General features: G+C 40.6%; 1 protein-coding gene across 1 annotated transcript; it reads left to right on the top strand.

Annotated features, from left to right (window-relative positions):
- Positions 1-303: 303 nt before the first annotated feature.
- Polr3A (RNA polymerase III subunit A) lies at positions 304-20,786 on the top strand. The gene is made up of 26 exons (XM_076126968.1): positions 304-487; positions 680-815; positions 1,426-1,575; positions 2,054-2,395; positions 2,944-3,098; positions 3,768-3,945; positions 4,434-4,571; positions 5,108-5,305; positions 6,039-6,163; positions 6,717-6,828; positions 7,262-7,494; positions 7,762-7,862; positions 8,115-8,250; positions 8,682-8,795; positions 9,682-9,881; positions 10,444-10,557; positions 11,001-11,158; positions 13,229-13,401; positions 13,863-13,967; positions 14,277-14,466; positions 14,869-15,087; positions 15,804-15,922; positions 16,258-16,470; positions 18,373-18,466; positions 18,784-18,984; positions 19,922-20,786. Exons 1-26 carry the CDS (start codon positions 444-446, stop codon positions 20,132-20,134), a joined length of 4,161 nt encoding a protein of 1,386 aa, XP_075983083.1. The 5' UTR covers positions 304-443; the 3' UTR covers positions 20,135-20,786.
- The last annotated feature ends 58 nt before the right edge of the window (positions 20,787-20,844 follow it).

Below are 20,844 nucleotides of genomic sequence, written 5' to 3'. Positions count from 1 at the left end.
TATAACTATAACATCTAACAACGGAGCGAGTCGAGCGGTACGGCCGAGAGTGTGCTCAAGACTGATTATTTTTGAATTTTGATTATATTCCTGCACCAGTTATAGTGACTATTAATGCAGATATACTATGTACCGTCAACATCAATTTCACAACACTGGATGCCAGTTGTAGTTTTAACTCGGTTACGAAATTATGATCCTGAAAAATGGTAGATAAGCTAGTAGAAGTATGGTGTCATTTATAACTTTACGTTCAAGAATCGATAACCAACTCAGTATGGGAGTAAATTCTACCAAATTTAATTACTGAACGAAAATAACATAAACGTCAAATTAAGCGCTAGCGGTTTTATGTTATACCAAAATATTGTGATTAACTTCATGGAAACCCTCAAAAAAGACGTTGAATTTATGTTATACGATTTCCTTTGAACTTATTCAACATGCCGAAGGAACAGTATCGTGAGACTTACTTCGGGAGAAAAATGTAAGTTAGGTTATGTTTACCTCATCATATGGCCTGTAAAACATCGTGTATTTGATAAATTTAGTATTAATATTAGTAAAATCTTGTATTAAAACGAACAAAAGATACATACTCTATATTCTGACAAAGTTTCATCAACTTTTATTCATGTTAAAGATGTTTGTTTAATTTTTTTTTGCTCGATGTCCTTAGCTCCCATGTCACGTTCAATGTGGATAGTGCGTCTGCTATCCAGCAGGCAGCACACATTCAGGTCATCACTAAGAACCTGTACGCTCAGGATGGACAGAGGATACCGGCGTCGTACGGAGTACTTGATAGACGAATGGTATGTGTCGAATTTTCTATGTTATAACTAGTTATAAGTTTGACAATATTTCTGATGAAATACTGTTGCAAGTCAACTTTATAGCCACTTTGATTCATACTATTAACAGCTTTGGGTTATTTAGAGACATTAGAAACTCAATCACTGTTATAGCTTTTGTATTGTGTTCCTAAAAATATAGTTTTAAGTTTCATTAAGTTCAGACTGAAACATTTTAAATTTCAAACCTGCATTTTGCACTACAAGGACCAGAACCTCATATCCACTCCTAAAAAATAAAACATACTTTACTTAATAGCCCAACAACTTAGTAAAGAGCCCTAACATGCACAATTAATCTATAGTATAATTAAGTTCCATGTATTTCCAAAATAAAGTAGTTGAATCACCCTATCAGCTGCATTGGCCTGCAGGTCATAGTCTAATGTTCTAAATTCTGAGTTTTGTATACATCCGCCGTCTACAAACCTTGCGCACAACACTCTCTAAGTTGTCAGACTATATATAAAAACTTGAGTTCAAACTTTAACAAATATTCTTCTGGTTTTTTACCAGACTAAGAATTAATAACTTCTTTTCAATTCTTCTGCTAAAGCCTTTTCTCTTCTAGGGTACAAATCAGAAGGATGCAAACTGTGCAACCTGTGGTCTTGGTCTGGCTGAGTGTGTGGGACACTATGGGTACATAGAACTGGCACTACCAGTCTTCCATGTCGGTTACTTCAGGTCCATCATCACTATTCTACAAACTATTTGTAAGGTAAGAGAACTGATGGGCTATAATGAACCTTACAAACTGGGAATAAAGATTACAGTCCTTCATAATAATATGGTGTTTAAGAAACTGCTTTAAAGCTTGTTGACTATTTTAATTAATAAGAGAAAATTTTACATAAAAGCATCATTGGAATATGGTTTAGTGTTGGTTGCTAAAAATGTAGACAGTGTTATATTAGATGGAGATGTTATAGTGTTATTCTATAGGGTCATTAAAATTTGCATTGACAAGGTTGAGATCTGCTAGGCTACTTAATGACTGATAGATTACATAGGGTCTTAGACAAGGCACAAGCTGGTTGCCATGCTTTTAGAACATAAGTTTTTGAGGTCAGCTGCCTGTCAGTTTAAGTGTAGGTTTAAAGTTCAACATACTAATAAAAAATTTATTAAACTAACCTTAAAATTATTAAAGTTATATAATTATTTGTTAAAATGTATCTCTTTATTTCAATCCCCAGCAATGCGCAAAAGTAATGCTACCAGAACCACTAAAAAGGTCATACCGTCGTAAATTCATGAACCCGGAAATAATGTATTTACACAAGAAGAACCTTCGAGCAGCAGTATTAAAGAAGGCTAAGACATGCACCAAGTGTATGTACTGTGACTCCTTGAACGGCATGGTGAAGAAGAGTCCGGCTGGCATCTTGAAGATCATCCATGATAAGTACCGGGCGAAGAAACCACAGGACCCGATTGTTAAGAGAGTGTTGAGCGACTTTGAGGAAGCTAAGGAGTCCAATAAGGAATTGGCTACTATGATTAGTAGCGGGCTTATTATTGAGCTTAGTCCTTTGGAGGTATGTTTATAAAGAATTTAGTTTTATGATGTTAAATGTTTATGAAAAATATGTGAAAGGAGAGTGTATGGAAAGCGGATCCCATCGCCATACACGACGAATAACTAAAGAGATAAAATGACTTTATATTTACTAGATGTCCACGGCATAGTGGTAAACATTTTGGCTGTGCTCTCGTAGTAGTTGTAGTCATAGGTTTTATTCCCAACTGGAGCAACTACAATATCTCAAGAACTAGCTTTCACCCGCGACTTCGTCCGCCGCCTGAATTTTCCCATGGGAATGCGTCATTTTCCAGGGGTAAAAAGTAGCCTATGTCCTTTTTCGGGTATCAAAATATCTCCATACCAAATTTAATGGAAATTGGTTCAGTAGTTTTGACGTGATTGAGTAAAAGACAGACAGACAGAGTTACTTTCGCATTTATAATATTAGTATGGATAAGTTCACATCAAGCACTTTTAGATGGCATTTGAATATCACTTTATAGGACTGTTTTTAAAAAAAATCAAGTGAATAGTTTAATAATCCTATTTTGTATGTTCCAGGTACTGAACCTGTTCCGTCGCATCCCAGACGAGGACATTCCTCTCTTGGGCATGAACTCAAAGCTCACAAGACCTGAAGACTTGATCCTCACACGACTGCCCGTCCCACCGCTCTGTATTAGACCTAGTGTGGTATCAGAAATAAAGGCTGGCACGTGAGTAAATTGACACTACATTTAACATTACATTTTTTTTTCCTCTGGATTAGATTCCCTACAAATGGCCCTACCCTAGCTTACTTTCGTACGTCAGTAAGGTTAACTCTTTTGAACTGCCGTGAAATAACTAGCATACATACGTACAAATCATCCCGTAGCGGGTTAATATAGGAGATGAAAGTCAACATTTGTTATTCTAACTTTTGCGAGAAACAAATGATGATAGTAACTTCGGAGTATACTTCGGTCTGTACAAGGTTGTATGATACAAGGATTTAATTAAAAAGTTTAGTATAGACTAGCTGACCTGCGCAACTTCGCTTGCGTCACATAAGAGAGAATGGGTCATAATTTTCCCCGTTTTTGTTACATTTTTTATTGCTACTCTGCTCCTTTTGGTCGTAGCGTGATAATATATAGCCTATAGCCTTCCTCGATAAATGGACTATCTAACACTGAAATAATTTTTCAAATCGGACCAGTAGTTCCTGAGATTAGCGCGTTCGAACAAACAAACTCTTCAGCTTTATAATATTAAAGTATAGATTTCAACAAAGCGTATACACACGTTTACGTTCGCACGCACTCAAACTGCCTATTTACTGTAGTACCTTAGAAATTAATATATTTCAGTTCTTAAAATAAAGTTAAAATGTTGATGTACAGTAACGAAGACGACTTAACAATGAAGCAGTCCGAGATCCTGCTGATCAACGACGTGATCTCGCGGCACATCGCCAGCGGCGGCAAGAGCGAGCTGGTGCAGGAGGACTGGGACTACTTGCAGCTGCACGCAGCACTGTACATAAACAGCGAGATGTCCGGCATACCGCTCTCTATGCAGGTACTATAAAACACATAGACTCTTAATATTTTATAAGGAAAAATAAATCTAGCCCTTTACGTGAATAAATAGATATAAACTGTTTCACTGCTGGGCAAGGGTATCCTCCCAGAATAAAGAAATGCGGGTTGACCCCTTTACGTAATGACAATTTTATTTTTAAGTTATTTATTATTTGTTGACTGAATCTGTGGTGTGGTCGGCAGTTTAGCTAATGACGATCATGAGGTCTATAGTTAGATTCCTGGTTCGGACAAAGATGGTTCATTCTAATTTAAATTAGAATATTTTGTCAATAGTAGTGATCGTCTGGAGTTTGGTAACGTGCCCGGAAAATAGTTCAAAACGCGCATATTTATGTTATTTTATATATTTATAATATATTTGTACGTGTACGTGTAACGAGCGAGGTGTACGTTACACGCACGTAGTTTGTGCATACATTTTTTTGATCTATATAATATATTATGTTTCATGTTTTCTCCCAGCCCAAGAAGCCAGGTCGTGGTCTGGTGCAGCGGCTGAAGGGCAAGCAGGGTCGCTTCAGAGGCAACTTGTCTGGCAAGCGAGTCGACTTCTCCAGCAGAACAGTCATATCACCTGACCCTAACTTGCAGATCCAAGAGGTGAGATATACTGATAATATTAATACTAAAGTTTGTTGGTCTGTCTGTCACATTTTATATAGAAAATGGGAACACTTAAAATTAGCTGGATAGTTGTATCCTTCTAAGCTAATTCTTGTTATTATTGACTGTGTTGAGATTATGATTGTAATTCTTCTCGCCATCAAACGTCAACGTTTGGCGAGTTTACTAACAATGAACACTAACTGTAATGTTTGTTTCTACAAAATAAATAAAAAAAATGGCTTTAGCTATGAAGAAGTATATTTTCTTTCTCCAAAAAAAAACTCACAAGTAGAGTTGGTTAGTTTATAACAAAATGTAATTATCCTCAATCGAGGAGCGTCACAATTTTAATAAATGGTTGCAAACGGGATTTTTCATATGAGCACCATAATTCCCTTCCTCTCTTCTTATATGAAATTCATTATATGAATTCCCTTTCCTGGGAGATGACTGTCCTTAACAAATCCAAAAATATATTCACTATCATGTACTCAAACTGACATCTTAAACACCTACCGTCTTCCATCCAGGTAGGCGTCCCGGTCCACGTAGCAAAGATCCTCACGTACCCGGAGCGCGTGTTCCCGGCCAACCTGCAGTGGCTCCGCAAGTTAGTGTGCAACGGACCGGATGTCCACCCCGGCGCCAACTACGTGCAGCAGCGCGGCCTGAAGCAGAAGAAGTACCTCAAGTATGGCAACCGAGAGAAGATCGCGCAGGAGCTGAAGGTACACGTATAGATTTCTAGCTGACCCGCGCAACTTCGCTTGCGTCCCATTAGAGAGAATTGGTCATAATTTTCCCCGTTTTTGTAACATTTTTCACTGGTACTCTGCTTCTATTGGTCGTAGCGTGATGATATATAGCCTATTGCCTTTCTCAATAAATACGCTTTCCAACAGTAAAAGAATTCTTATATTCGCACTAGTAGTTCCCGAGATTGGTTCGTTCAAACAAACTTTTCAGCTTTATAATATTAGTATAGATGTTGCTCCCTCCTGCAACAAAATGTAGATTATGATACTTTTCACTTTTAAAAGAAGACTCTTAAATTGTATTCTTGTCTATTTCGTATGGTTATAATAATATATGGTTGCCTATGAGGTAGAATATGTGACTAGAAAATAAAAATCTTGAGGTTCGATTCCATGGTCGGACAAAGTGCTATTGAATTAATAGTAGTCCATAATTTGGTAACATATACAGTGCTTTGCAGTTGATTGCTACTTTATGGGATCAATAGTATTAACTATATAAATCTTTTCGTTTTCCTTATTTCTTTTTTACTAACTTGTTATTTTGTGGATGTAGGAAAACTCTAACTGCTTTATGTTTAGTGTAAAAACTTATGTTAAATGAATTAAAGTCATTTGTACTTAAATCAAGATTAAAAGTACTTTCTCAATTAAGGTATTTCTGATTATTTTTATGTAAATAATAAAGAGGCTATATTTGTGGCAGTGCGGCGACATAGTGGAGCGGCACCTGGTGGATGGCGACGTGGTGCTGTTCAACCGCCAGCCCTCGCTGCACAAGCTGTCCATCATGTGCCACCGAGCCAGGGTGCAGCCGCAGAGGACCTTCAGGTAACATACCTCCTTAAAACCTGTGTTTTAATACGAAATTATTGCGCTTTTGGAATTATTTAATAATTATTTGGCGCGATAGCACGTTCCTTTATTGTACATACACACTTGCATACTCTAAACCTACTACGATACGATATCTGGCTTTAATTTCACAGCTTAGTTTAGCTTATCTTACTTATATTATAAACTAGCGGCCCGTCCCAGCTTCGCCCTGTTTAAACAGTTATTTTACAAAAAAAAAACCTTTACAACTATTACACATAAACCTTCCACTTTAATCACTCTATCTATTTAAAAACCACACGAATGTTCGTTGCGTAGTTTTGAAGATCTAACCATATACATACAGACATAGGGCCAGACGCGGGAAGCGACTTTGCTTTATACTATGTAGTGATGAGCAAATTCTTACTGAAAGATGAGTAAGTGTGTTTTACAAAAACTGTTGGTTCCAATTTAATCAATATAAACACACAGACCCAGTAAGAGCTTTTCGGGTTAAACACGGGTAGCACTTATTCTAAACATAATATTATATCGTTTTCTACAGGTTCAACGAGTGCGTATGTACGCCGTACAACGCGGACTTCGACGGCGACGAGATGAACATGCACCTGCCGCAGACCGAGGAGGCGAGGGCCGAGGCACTCATACTTATGGGAGTGAGTACCGCGTCACTCTTGTTATATCATGTACAAGTCTGTTAATATGTCCGTCAGTCTGTCAGTATCTAGTTTCGTTTGATATATATGTTTTTTTTAAGTATTTAAACTATTTTTCCACATTATTTGTAAATTAGAAATAAGTAGCATTCAGTTTTCTATTACTTTTTATAATGAAAAACTTCTTTGTTAATTGCAGAAAATTTAAATTAATTTTCATTGGACACACATTACAAACGTTGGCACATTACTTAGCCATGTTAATAGCTTTTTGTACTTTGCTATGGTATTACGCAAAACATAGTTTGATTTAATTTAGTGTACGTGCACGTATACGCTGTATATAACAGAGACGTGCACCAATTCATTTTAAAATGTTTTATTTTGTAGGTATAAATCCGATTTAAATATGTTCATATTTTTCTTTAAACAGAACAAATCGAACCTAGTAACCCCCCGCAACGGTGAGCTCCTAATCGCCGCGACACAGGACTTCATAACGGGCGGGTACTTGATCACGCAGCGGGATACCTTCCTGACAAGAGACGAGGCGGCGCAGCTGGCCACGTGCCTGCTGGCCGGGCCTGACGCCACCATGCGCATAGACCTGCCACCCCCCGCGCTCATCAAACCACGGGTACTGTGGACCGGGAAGCAGATCTTTAGGTAATATATAATATATAAGATGTGTTGTTACGAGGCGGCCACGTGTCTCCTGGCAGGAGATCTTTCAGTAATACCTGATAACTGATTGCGACATGTTCCCTGAGAGTTTTGGTCAGTCCTATATTTATTTGTTAAAAGTTGTTTCCTTCTATAGTTTATAGAATTATATTCGAAATGTTTGAATTCTTTTGGTAGATCCTAAGATCTGAATTAGGTGCAAACAATTTAAAACATATACTAATTATGTCTATTATGGTTTTTCTCTAGTCTTATAATGAAACCCAACAAGAAATGTGAGGTGAAGGCAAACTTAGAAACGAAAGGCAAGAACTACACTGGCAATAAGGACATGTGTGTACAAGATTCATGTAAGTTAACATTTTACATTTTGCTATTTTTTTACTTGGTGAATACAATTCAAAATGATCTTGAAAAAAAGCAATGAACATATCTTAAAGCAATGAACATATCTTTAAAGTTTTTTTTGTGTAAAGTATTTTTAGAACTGTTTGTCTCGGATATGCGATAGCGATAATACTTCGTGCATCTAATAATGGCATGTGGCCATGTTCGCCCTAGGTACCTTATTTTAAGTAAATAAAGTTTAAATGTTGTTATAGATGTGATAATAAGGAACTCTGAGCTGCTGTGCGGCTCGATGGACAAGAGCACGCTGGGCTCCGGCACCAAGAACAGTATATTCTACATATTGCTGCGAGACTGGGGCGAGGAGTACGCCGTCAGGGGCATGTGGAGGTAAATATAGACAACAAGGTGTATTTAGGGTTATCCAGATCGAAACTATGAGCTTTCAAAAATGCAACTAAATGTTTGTAGAAAATGTAGATGGTGATTTTCTTTAGCTCGCCTTGATACGATCATGTCCTCAAGTTACACGTTAAAGTTACGCAAGAATACAACATTGTTTAAGTTAAGTTCTAAAATTGTGTTCTACTAATTACTAATTATACTCTGAATATAAAATTGCTTCAACATTTCACCTCACATGACTTGAAATGTATTTTTTTTTCAATCTGCTTAAACCTCAGCATATTTTTTTTTATAATTTTTAATGACCTTAAAATTAACCTTAATCTTTTGATATATATTGCCAAATTAATTTGAGCCTAATATAAAGTAACAACTAATATAAGCCATTTATCTAACAGTTAATTCTTGTGGTGCAGGCTAGCTCGCATGGCGTCATACTACATGATGAACCGCGGCTTCAGCTTCGGCATCATCGACGTGACCCCCGGACGCAAGCTCATCGACGCCAAGAACAAGCTGCTCGAGTCCGGGTGCGTATACTGTCACGTTTTACGTTTATTCTTACGGTAAAGAAAACACACTGACACAGTAGAAAGAAATATGAAAACTTAAAAGTGCATTTATAATATTTAAGCAATATGTATATATTTAGAATAATGTGTATATTATATAGAAGCTAGAATCTAGACAAAATGATAAAATTTTAATAACTTACCTTACCCTACCCTGTAAAAATTGCAATGCCTGGAAAAGGCTACTAAGTTTGTCACTACCCTAATATAAGATCCTTTTGTATATATAACTTAGTAAGCAATAGATGATTTGAATTTGAAAGTTAATATATTCTTACAAACAAACTGCACGTTTGGCGCAGTGGTTTAACCGGTCACCTCGCCGCAACAACCGTGTGGTGGGATCGGATCCACCCGGGACAAATCTCTGTGTGATGAGCACGATTATTTGTTCTCAGCCTGGTTGTTAATTTATCTATATAAGTATATATTTAAAAGTATATTTTAAAAAGTATGTTTATCAGTTATTTTATTACCATAATACAAGCTCTGCTTAGTTAGGAATCAAATGACCGTGTGTGAGTTGTCAGATGATATATATTTATTTATACACTAGCTGACCCGGCGAACTTTGTACCGCCTAAAATATGCAAAATTAAATGTCTATTTTTCCATATTTCTGTGAGATTTTCTTAATATTTTTTTCCGTAAGAACCTTCTCCTAATAATAACAAATACAACACAAAAAGAATTAGTAAAATCGGTCCAGCCATTCACGCGTGATGCCGTGACCAAGGTAACGGGTTTCATTTTTATATATATAGATACATTCTCACAAACATTCACATTTATAATTTTGGTAGAAAAGGTGTAGTCTAACTCAAAAGGTTGTCTTTTGAACCAGATATTCAAAGTGCGACGGCTACATCTTAGAGATGGAGAAGGGCACGCTGCAGTGCCAGCCGGGCTGCACCATGGAGGAGACGCTGGAGGCCGTGATGCTCAGCGAGCTGTCCAGCATCAGGGAGCTGGCGGCCAAGGCCTGCTTCAGGGAACTGCATCCGACCAACGCGCCGCTTATTATGGCACAGAGCGGCTCTAAAGGTACCTTATATACCTACTCATATGAAAGGCAAATGTGTGTATGTTTGCTTATAGTGTTGAAACTGTTTGAATTGAATTTGCTGAGTGATAGTTAATAATGTGTGCGGAAAAAGAGGTGCGAGTATTTTAGATCATTTTTACATCATACGCTTCCATTAATGAATCGCTTAAGCGATGCTTAATTTTTTTTAAGCATTATTGGCCCGGTTAGTGTTGAATTTCTTAAAGGAAGTATTTACTACTAATATTATTATCTATACTTTTACTAATATTATAAAGCTGAAGAGTTTGTTTGTTTGTTTGATTGTTTGTTTGTTTGAACGCGCTAATCTCAGGAACTACTGGTCCGATTTGAAAAATTCTTTCAGTGTTAGATAGTTCATTTATCGAGGAAGGCTATAGGCTATATTTAATTACGCTACGACCAATAGGAGCGGAGTAGCAACGAAAAATGTTACAAAAACGGGGAATATTTTGACCCATTCTCTCTTATGTGACGCAAGCGAAGTTGCGCGGGTCAGCTAGTTATTAATATAAAACATGGCTATTATTTGTTGTTCAGGTTCAAACATCAACATATCTCAGATGATCGCGTGCGTGGGCCAGCAGGCTCTGAACGGCAAGCGAGTGCCCAACGGCTTCGAGGACCGGTCACTACCGCACTTTGAGAGACATTGTAAGTTTATAGCTTTCATATTATTTATTCCCTGCAGTCTTCATTATCATCTCAATCAATCAATCAATCAGGCAGCGTTGCGAGGTCTGATTCTCTACTGTCGAATATTTCTGCCAAGTCTTTTAATAGCTTCATAGCTTCCTAAAGTTAACTAGTATAGTTGAGGTAATGCAAAAGAAATCGTAAAACGCAATACACATTAAACTCGCCGAACTGCCGCTAACTTTCACCGACTCACCCCGGTAACATGTCGGCGACCGGCGCGGCGGTACATGAACGCTCAGTTGGCTAAGTAGCCCACCGACATAAGTTGGCGTATCAGCCACTAAACCTAATCCATAATTTTATTGAGCTATATTGGTCGCCATTCTATTTGTGTTCAAAATAATATCTAAAGCTCTACAAAAAATCAACCACAATAATCGTCTATCTTATCTCCTCAGCTAAGATCCCAGCAGCTCGTGGTTTCGTGGAGAACAGCTTCTACTCGGGCCTCACTCCTACCGAGTTCTTCTTCCACACCATGGGAGGTCGTGAGGGTCTGGTGGACACCGCGGTCAAGACTGCCGAGACTGGCTACCTGCAGAGGCGACTTGTTAAGGCAAGAAGACGTTAATCTCTTACCCATTACCCATTAGAAAAATTACCAAGACGACTTCACATGGCAGAATTTTCCTGGTATACTTCATGGTGAAGACGCCTCATGGTAGAATTTTCCTGAAAAATTACCAAGACGACATCACATGGTAGAATTTTCCTGAAGAATTACCAAGACGACATCACATGGTAGAATTTTCCTGAAGAATTACCAAGACGACATCACATGGTAGAATTTTCCTGGTAGATTCCGTGATGAAGACGTCTCATGGTAGAATTTTCGGGTCTATCCCACTAGTCCCGTTGAGTTGTCCCGTGACGGGACAACTGGCACTATTTTGTCCCAGTTGTCCCGTGGCGGGACAAGTGACACTGTTTTGGTGCCAGTTGTCCCGTTGCAGAAAAATCACGGGACTAATGGGACAGACGGAAGGGTCAAAACAACTGGTTCCATTGAGTTGCTCTGTGACAGCAGGTACTTGGTACTTTGGTAAGATAGCAGACGTTATACAAACTCGTACATTTTAACAAGGGTAGATATCTTAAATGGAATATGCACTATACTTGTGTCGATAAATTGTAAAACCAAAAGTATTTAAACCTATATCTTAGTAATAATACTCATAGTGTACACAGGGATAGTTACCGGATTGTGTCCCATTACATCTTTGTTATACTAAAACTGTCTAAAAGGGTCTCTGCGAGTTGGCTTCGTACGTGGGGACGCATGGCTTCCAAAAGTCCGGAACTCCATAGTTCCGAGATGGAAAAGACAAACAAATAATATGTAACAGAGCAACTCAATGGAACCAGTTGTTTTGACCCTTCCGTCTGTCCCATTAGTCCCGTGATTTTTCTGCAACGGGACAACTGGCACCAAAACAGTGTCACTTGTCCCGCCACGGGACAACTGGGACAAAATAGTGCCAGTTGTCCCGTCACGGGACAACTCAACGGGACTAGTGGGATAGACCCGAATTTTCCTGGAAAAATTACCAAGACGTCATCACATGGTAGAATTTTCCTAAGAGATTCCGTGATGAAGACGTCTCATGGTAGAATTTTCCTGGAAAAATTACCAAGACGTCATCACGTGGTAGAATTTTCCTGGAAAAATTACCAAGACGTCATCACGTGGTAGAATTTTCCTGGAAAAATTACCATGACGTCATCCACATGGTAGAATTTTCCTGGAAAAATTACCAAGACGTCATCACGTGGTAGAATTTTCCTGGAAAAATTACCATGACGTCATCCACATGGTAGAATTTTCCTGGAAAAATTGCCAAGACGTCATCACGTGGTAGAATTTTCCTGGAAAAATTACCATGACGTCATCACGTGGTAGAATTTTCCTGGAAAAATTACCAAGACGTCATCACGTGGTAGAATTTTCCTGGAAAAATTACCATGACGTCATCCACATGGTAGAATTTTCCTGGAAAAATTGCCAAGACGTCATCACGTGGTAGAATTTTCCTGGAAAAATTACCAAGACGCCATAACGTGGTAGAATTTCCCTGGAAAAAATACCAAGACGTCATCACATGGTAGAATTTTCCTGGAAAAATTACCAAGACGTCATCACGTGGTAGAATTTTCCTGGAAAAATTACCATGACGTCATCCACATTTTAGTATTTTCCTGGTAGATTCCGTGATGAAGACGTCTCATGGTAGAATTTTCCTGGTAGATTCCGTGATGAAGACGTCTCACGGTTGAATTTTCCTGGTAGATTCCGTGATGAAGACGTCTCATGGTTGAATTTTCCTGGAAAAATTACCAAGACGACATCCACATGGTAGAATTTTCCTGGAAAAATTACCAAGCCGTCATCACGTGGTAGAATATTCCTGGAAAATTACCAAGACGTCATCACATGGTAGAATATTCCTGGTAGATTCCGCGATGAAGACGTCTCATGGTAGAATTTTCCTGGAAAAATTACCATCCCATTTCCCTATAGCTAACTCTTACATACATTTTATAGTACCGTACGTCTATAAAGTGAAATATAACAATCAAATTATGAAGTATTTTAATATCCCGTTTTAATCCTACTATTATACTCTAGTCGTTGGAAGACCTAGTGCTGCACTACGACATGACAGTCCGCAACGCGACGGGCGAGGTGGTGGAGTTCCGTTACGGCAGCGACGGCCTCGACCCCTCCTACATGGAGGGCAAGGACCGCCCCGTCGACCTCGCCAGGGTGCTCGCCGATGTGAGGGCCAAGTACCTCTCTAGGTAAACAAATAACTACATGAACCATTTTCAGTCGCGGACTAAGATTTTCCGAGGCCCGCGGCGGAAAGCATTTGTAACCCTCAGTCAGTATCAAATTTTGCAAATGACATTTTTGATTCGAGTTATAAATACAAATCAAATCAGAGCAAAAGTCATTGTTTAACTTCAAGCTTTAAGCTTTTTGAACAGTTTGTAACAGTTAAGGTTAATCAGTAAAGCTTTTTGAGACTTTAAGGTGTTGGAAGCTCGAGTCGGGCCACCACTTATGCCCCCGGTTTAGTCCGCCACTGCTACTATCATGAAAATTGTTCTAACGTTGAATACACACTTTAAAAATTATGCTAAAACGATGCTAGGAGATATACCAAGTCCAAAATTTCGAACTGTTGAATAGTCATAGTGATAGATTTCTCACCGATTAATATTTGGTTATAAATTACGTTGTGTTGTATTTCGTACAGGGATGAGGACCCCCTAGATGGTGACGGTATAGTGCTGGCGGCTGAAGAGACGTTAGCGCTCGATGACTTCAAGACTTGTACGCAGGAGTTCAAGAATGAATTGCTGTAAGTACATTAATTATTTTGTACTTGTTTGTCCAATAGTGAATGATTTTCATCCATTACGAGAAGAGATTTCTTTTTCTCTCCAAAAACAACTCCCGCACTAAGAAGTGCTCTTGCGCGGGGACTTTTACAAACATACAAACAACGGACACAAAGTGTGACCCGAAACAACTATTTGTGGATCGCACGAATAATTGCTCCGTGTGGGAATCGAGCCCACGACCTCCAGACGCAAATGGTATTGGCGTGGCGTGGTTATACTTAAACTATTACTTAAAATAAAATCTCATCCTTTCCTTCCTATTTCAGTACATTTTTAAAGTCAATCGCGGATAAGGTCCGCAACCTGCGCTCGCGGTACTCGCACTGCGGCGCGATAGTGAAGCAGTTAGAACGACTCACGCTCACGCAGCTGGTTCAGTTCCTGCGCGTGTGCCACCACAAGTACCAGCGCAGTGTCATCGAACCCGGCACCGCGGTCGGGGCGCTGGCCGCACAGGTATACAACAAATACATTATTTTATATTTATAACTAACGTACGGGCCCGTCTTCCTTTACGTATAGTACAATTTTATCTCCTTGATCCCATTCCCGTGGGTATTTTTGATCCTATCGATCCCACACAAACCAGGTCTTGACCACTGAAATGTGTGTGCATAACTTTTGAACAACTGAACCGAAATAATGATTACTAAAGTAATACTTTTTTGATATGTTCGTAACTGTCGGTATAAGGTTTGTATGGGATCGATAGGATCCAAATTGGTAATTTTGGACGAAATCGGACCAGTGTGCTAGCATTACATGTAATTAATAACACATTCTATAATGTACACAATTTTTTGGATTTTCAAACGGAACATTTTACAGCACCATACTTAAGCAAAAATCATCTTTCAGAGTATAGGCGAGCCGGGTACTCAGATGACCTTAAAAACCTTCCACTTCGCGGGCGTAGCGTCCATGAACATAACGCAGGGAGTGCCGCGAGTGAAAGAGATCATCAACGCGTCGAGGAACATCTCCACGCCCATCATCACCGCCGAGCTGGCGCAGCCGCTGGACCAGGAGTTCGCGAGGAGAGTTAAAGGGAGAGTGGAAAAGACTACATTGGGAGAGGTAAAACTAATTTTATTTTAATAACAGTCAATCTGGGTAACTTTGAATCATTTGGGTAACATTGACAGTGGGAATATGAACTAGTTTCGATTATTTTTTAATATGAAACCAACACAATAAAATTGATAAAAGTTTATTTTAGTTTTGCAAACTTTTATCAATTGTGTTGGTTTATTATGATTCAAAGTTACCCAGATCGACGTTACTCTCTTGAATGCTAATGTTTTGTTTAATTTATACATGATAGGTTGTTCAGGTTTAAACCATTTCCCTTTAAATAAAGATTTAAAAAAACTTCTTATTAGATTACGGGCGTGCATGCGTGCTTTTTTGCGTGCGTCAGTGTGTTTGTGTAACTGTCGTGAAAATACACTCAATTACTATCTACAAAGATCTCCTCCTGGGTCGCAAAGCGGCTGTAATAACACGCATGTATAGTCCGACAATAGAGCTAATAAGTCAATGTTTGTTCCAAATAAAATAGCTGTATCAAACGGCCAACGTCAGCTTGAAAAGCCTGCGGGTATCTGAGATTCTAAATTGAAAATTTCACATACCTATGCCGCGAAAGTAGCGTACAAGGCTCTTTTTTTAAGTTGTTGGACTATAGTAAATTTCATTTAGCCTGTGACAATCACTGCAGTGATGTGAAATCAGACTTTTATTTTGTTTCAGCTAGTTTGTGTGTATGTAATATAACATGATGTTTTATTCAGATAACAACATACATAGACGAGGTGTACCTCCCGAAGGAGTGCTTCCTGCTGATCAGACTGGACGCGGAGAGAATACGACTACTCAGTCTAGAAGTTAACGTCGAATCTATCGTATACTCGTAAGTACACTTATTTTTTGGAGATTTTAGGTAAAATATACAGTTACTGTAATGTTTAGGTAGGGGCCGATTCTTTCAATAAATAGGTAATTTTCTTCGACACTTAATTGAAGAATTAATTTCTTCTCTACCGGTCAATGCTAAAATATATTTATTTTTGTCTGATGTTTGCCACTGGCTCGTATTTTTATTGAATTTGACAGTTTTGTACTACAATTTTAAGTAGTGCTTACTTTGGAAAATGACTTGGCTGAACCTCTCTGTATATCTATTGAAGACAGCGGAATCACACCCTTTTTTATTGACATTAACTAATAAACTTCCCTTTATTCCAGTATCTGCACATCAAAACTGAAGCTAAAACCAGCGAACGTGCAAATAGTCTCCGACTGGGCGATCAAGGTGATAGGTGAGCCCAGCAAGCACGGAGGCTGGCTGAACATGACGCTGCAGCAGCTGGCCCGGCAGCTGCCGCCCGTCGTGGTCAAGGGCCTGGCGCACGTGTCCCGCGCCGTCATAGCCTGCGACGACACCGCCAGCGTCGTCAAGTAAGTCTTCACCATCATCATCATCATCATCATCATCATCAACATGACGCTGCAGCAGCTGGCCCGGCAGCTGCCGCCCGTCGTGGTCAAGGGCCTGGCGCACGTGTCCCGCGCCGTCATAGCCTGCGACGACACCGCCAGCGTCGTCAAGTAAGTCTTCACCATCATCATCATCATCATCATCATCATCAACATGACGCTGCAGCAGCTGGCCCGGCAGCTGCCGCCCGTCGTGGTCAAGGGCCTGGCGCACGTGTCCCGCGCCGTCATAGCCTGCGACGACACCGCCAGCGTCGTCAAGTAAGTCTTCACCATCATCATCATCATCATCATCATCATCAACATGACGCTGCAGCAGCTGGCCCGGCAGCTGCCGCCCGTCGTGGTCAAGGGCCTGGCGCACGTGTCCCGCGCCGTCATAGCCTGCGACGACACCGCCAGCGTCGTCAAGTAAGTCTTCACCATCATCATCATCATCATCAACATGACGCTGCAGCAGCTGGCCCGGCAGCTGCCGCCCGTCGTGGTCAAGGGCCTGGCGCACGTGTCCCGCGCCGTCATAGCCTGCGACGACACCGCCAGCGTCGTCAAGTAAGTCTTCACCATCATCATCATCATCATCATCATCATCAACATGACGCTGCAGCAGCTGGCCCGGCAGCTGCCGCCCGTCGTGGTCAAGGGCCTGGCGCACGTGTCCCGCGCCGTCATAGCCTGCGACGACACCGCCAGCGTCGTCAAGTAAGTCTTCACCATCATCATCATCATCATCAACATGACGCTGCAGCAGCTGGCCCGGCAGCTGCCGCCCGTCGTGGTCAAGGGCCTGGCGCACGTGTCCCGCGCCGTCATAGCCTGCGACGACACCGCCAGCGTCGTCAAGTAAGTCTTCACCATCATCATCATCATCATCAACATGACGCTGCAGCAGCTGGCCCGGCAGCTGCCGCCCGTCGTGGTCAAGGGCCTGGCGCACGTGTCCCGCGCCGTCATAGCCTGCGACGACACCGCCAGCGTCGTCAAGTAAGTCTTCACCATCATCATCATCATCATCATCATCATCAACATGACGCTGCAGCAGCTGGCCCGGCAGCTGCCGCCCGTCGTGGTCAAGGGCCTGGCGCACGTGTCCCGCGCCGTCATAGCCTGCGACGACACCGCCAGCGTCGTCAAGTAAGTCTTCACCATCATCATCATCATCATCAACATGACGCTGCAGCAGCTGGCCCGGCAGCTGCCGCCCGTCGTGGTCAAGGGCCTGGCGCACGTGTCCCGCGCCGTCATCGCCTGCGACGACACCGCCAGCGTCGTCAAGTAAGTCTTCACCATCATCATCATCATCATCAACATGACGCTGCAGCAGCTGGCCCGGCAGCTGCCGCCCGTCGTGGTCAAGGGCCTGGCGCACGTGTCCCGCGCCGTCATAGCCTGCGACGACACCGCCAGCGTCGTCAAGTAAGTCTTCACCATCATCATCATCATCATCAACATGACGCTGCAGCAGCTGGCCCGGCAGCTGCCGCCCGTCGTGGTCAAGGGCCTGGCGCACGTGTCCCGCGCCGTCATAGCCTGCGACGACACCGCCAGCGTCGTCAAGTAAGTCTTCACCATCATCATCATCATCAACATATGTCGTGATAAAAACCATCATTTATGTCAAAGAGAGCTCAACAAGAGCGAGTGAGAGAGGAGAGGGAGGGAGAGAAAGTGGGGGGGGGGGGAGGCAGAGAGTGCTCGTGCACGTTCAAATGTTCGAATACGCTTGCAAGTACGGACTCACACACGTATATCACACGTGCGAATGAATAGTCCAAAATTTCTTGTGACACACTGCATATCTAAAACGGTAGTAATTTTACTATAATTGTATAAATAAATATTTTGTCTGTCTATAATTTTCAGATACAAGTTGTGTGTGGAGGGTGATGGTCTACGAGATGTCATAGCGACGTATGGTGTCGACGGTACTAAGACTACTTCTAACAATATATTGGAGGTAAGTCAATAGTTTCATTTATTTATTTAAAATTAAATATAAATGCTTAATTATAAAAAAATATCTTTCGCATAAAATCTGTTAAATAGTAAACGGTTTTTTTATGAGATTTGGAGCGCTGGTATTTAGTTATAACGAAGATATATAGTTTATAACCAGGATGAACACATATGATGCTGTTTCATCCCGGGAAATCTTTTCACCACGACCAAGCCTTGAACAAAAGATTTTCTTTAAAAAAGTTTTTTATTTTAACTTAAAGTTCTTTTAAAATTCATTAGATTGTCCAACGGTGTGAACTGTGAACTGTTCGGCAGGTGTACCACACGCTGGGCATCGAGGCGGCCAAGTCGACGATCATCAGCGAGATCCAGGCCGTGATGGCGGGCCACGGCATGAGCGTGGACCGGCGCCACGTGGAGCTGCTGGCGGGCCAGATGACGGCGCGCGGCGAGGTGCTGGGCATCACGCGCTACGGGCTCGCGCGCATGAAGGAGTCCGTGCTCAACCTGGCCAGCGTGAGTACTCATTGTCGCTGGCTAATTATATACAGAATAGGACCTTTATACACAGTAGATTTATCTATAAAATACAAGTGTCATCACTGTCAAACCGGTTATGAGAAAAGGCTGGCTCAAATTTCATCCGAAGTATCATATATTCAATAAAATATGTAACGATTAATCTAAATGTCTGTAAATTTCTATAACGAATCAGTTATAGAGGAATTAGTTTTAACTTTAACTTTGCACTAATGAGGTAAATGCTTTAAATCAATAATTAGACATTTCAAGTAAAAAGCATAACTAGCAATTTAGTTTGCCGCCTAGCATCATGTAAAATGTATATCACTATACCCGATCACTATCTCAGCTTCATTACTTATCTGTAAATATTTAACGAAAATAACACATTTTTTCACGTGTACACTCAAATTAAAAGCGCATTTATGTAGACGCGAGTTTCAGCGGCTACATGAATGTGCCATGTTCATACGCTTGTGCTTGACGGAGCGTGAGGCTATTCATTCATTATTAATTTTAGATTGCCGATAGACCACGTAAGGTAACCCATCATGTATTTCATACAAACATCATACGCTTTTGTGCTAAATTAACAGTTTAAACAAGTTAGCAATGTACTTTGATTTTATGTGCCATTTATTTGAATTACAAAGTTTTTTTTTGCTTGAAAATAGATCTTAAGCACAACATTTTGTTATAGTATCAATTAAAAGACACTTAAAACTTGAAATTTACAATTGTGAACACTATGGCGATTGGTCAAAATTGGCGTTTGAGAAAAATCAAAACCAAAAAATACCAACTATAATTAAATCCTAACCGGACTTGGTCTGCGTGGTGGACTCGAGGTCTAACCCCTCCCTCATTCCAGGAGGACACCTTACCCAGCAGATATCAATAGATGAATTTAATTTTATCCTTTCCCCCTCAGTTCGAGAAGACAGCAGACCATCTCTTCGACGCAGCGTACTACGGCCAGCAAGACTGCATCGAAGGTGTCTCCGAGTCCATCATCCTGGGCGTCCCGGCAGCTATCGGCACCGGGGTCTTGCAGCTCATGCACTCTCACCCGAGAACCGAACCCCTCGTCAACAAGCAGCTGCTGTTCGACCGGCCGGAGTACCATAGTTCTATATGGGAATAGAACAGGTGCCACCGGGAGAGACGGCGGTCTGTTCTCGGTGGTAACACGCCTGTCAAGGCTAAGAGGAACAGGTCTAAGGAGTAGAGGGCGAAAGAAGAGAATTCTGTAAAGAATAGGAAGTAAAGAAGAATTTGCAGGCAGAAGTTATAGGATCATCAAGTCTAGGTGACTTCACAATGCCTGTTGGAATATTGCCATTTTATGGCTAAAAGTGAAAGTTCGTGTGTATTTATTTCCTTGATTCTAAAGCTATTAGCAGACTAAACTTTTAATCCCTAGCAAAAATCTAGATATTATTCTTCTGCCAGCCACAGACATAATACGGAAAATATTGACATGAAGAATAATTGTAAATACATCAACTACAGCATATGAATCAGAACCTAATTTATTAGAACGAGATTAAAAACTTTTAGAAGCTTTAAAAAGAGGAAATTTCAATTTCTTAATAAAGTACAATAGAAGCCAAAAGGAGTATTGTACTTTTGACATAAAATGTTGAACACATAGTGACTTTTTTACTTTGAGTATAGGTGAATGCAGTGAATTTATGCAAAGGACTTTATGTGCTAAGTTGAACAGACTGTTAAGTTGTACAGTGATAATATGACATTGTTGTTAAGGTTTTTCAATAAACATGTTTATAAAAATATTACCTGTTTTCATCCTAGGTCCTAAGCTCCGGACATCTATTTTTTTTGCAAATTGAT

The sequence above is a fragment of the Anticarsia gemmatalis genome, chromosome 19, assembly GCF_050436995.1.
Source record: "Anticarsia gemmatalis isolate Benzon Research Colony breed Stoneville strain chromosome 19, ilAntGemm2 primary, whole genome shotgun sequence".
Lineage (NCBI taxonomy): Eukaryota > Metazoa > Arthropoda > Insecta > Lepidoptera > Erebidae > Anticarsia > Anticarsia gemmatalis.
This window is presented reverse-complemented; position numbering and strand designations above follow the sequence as displayed.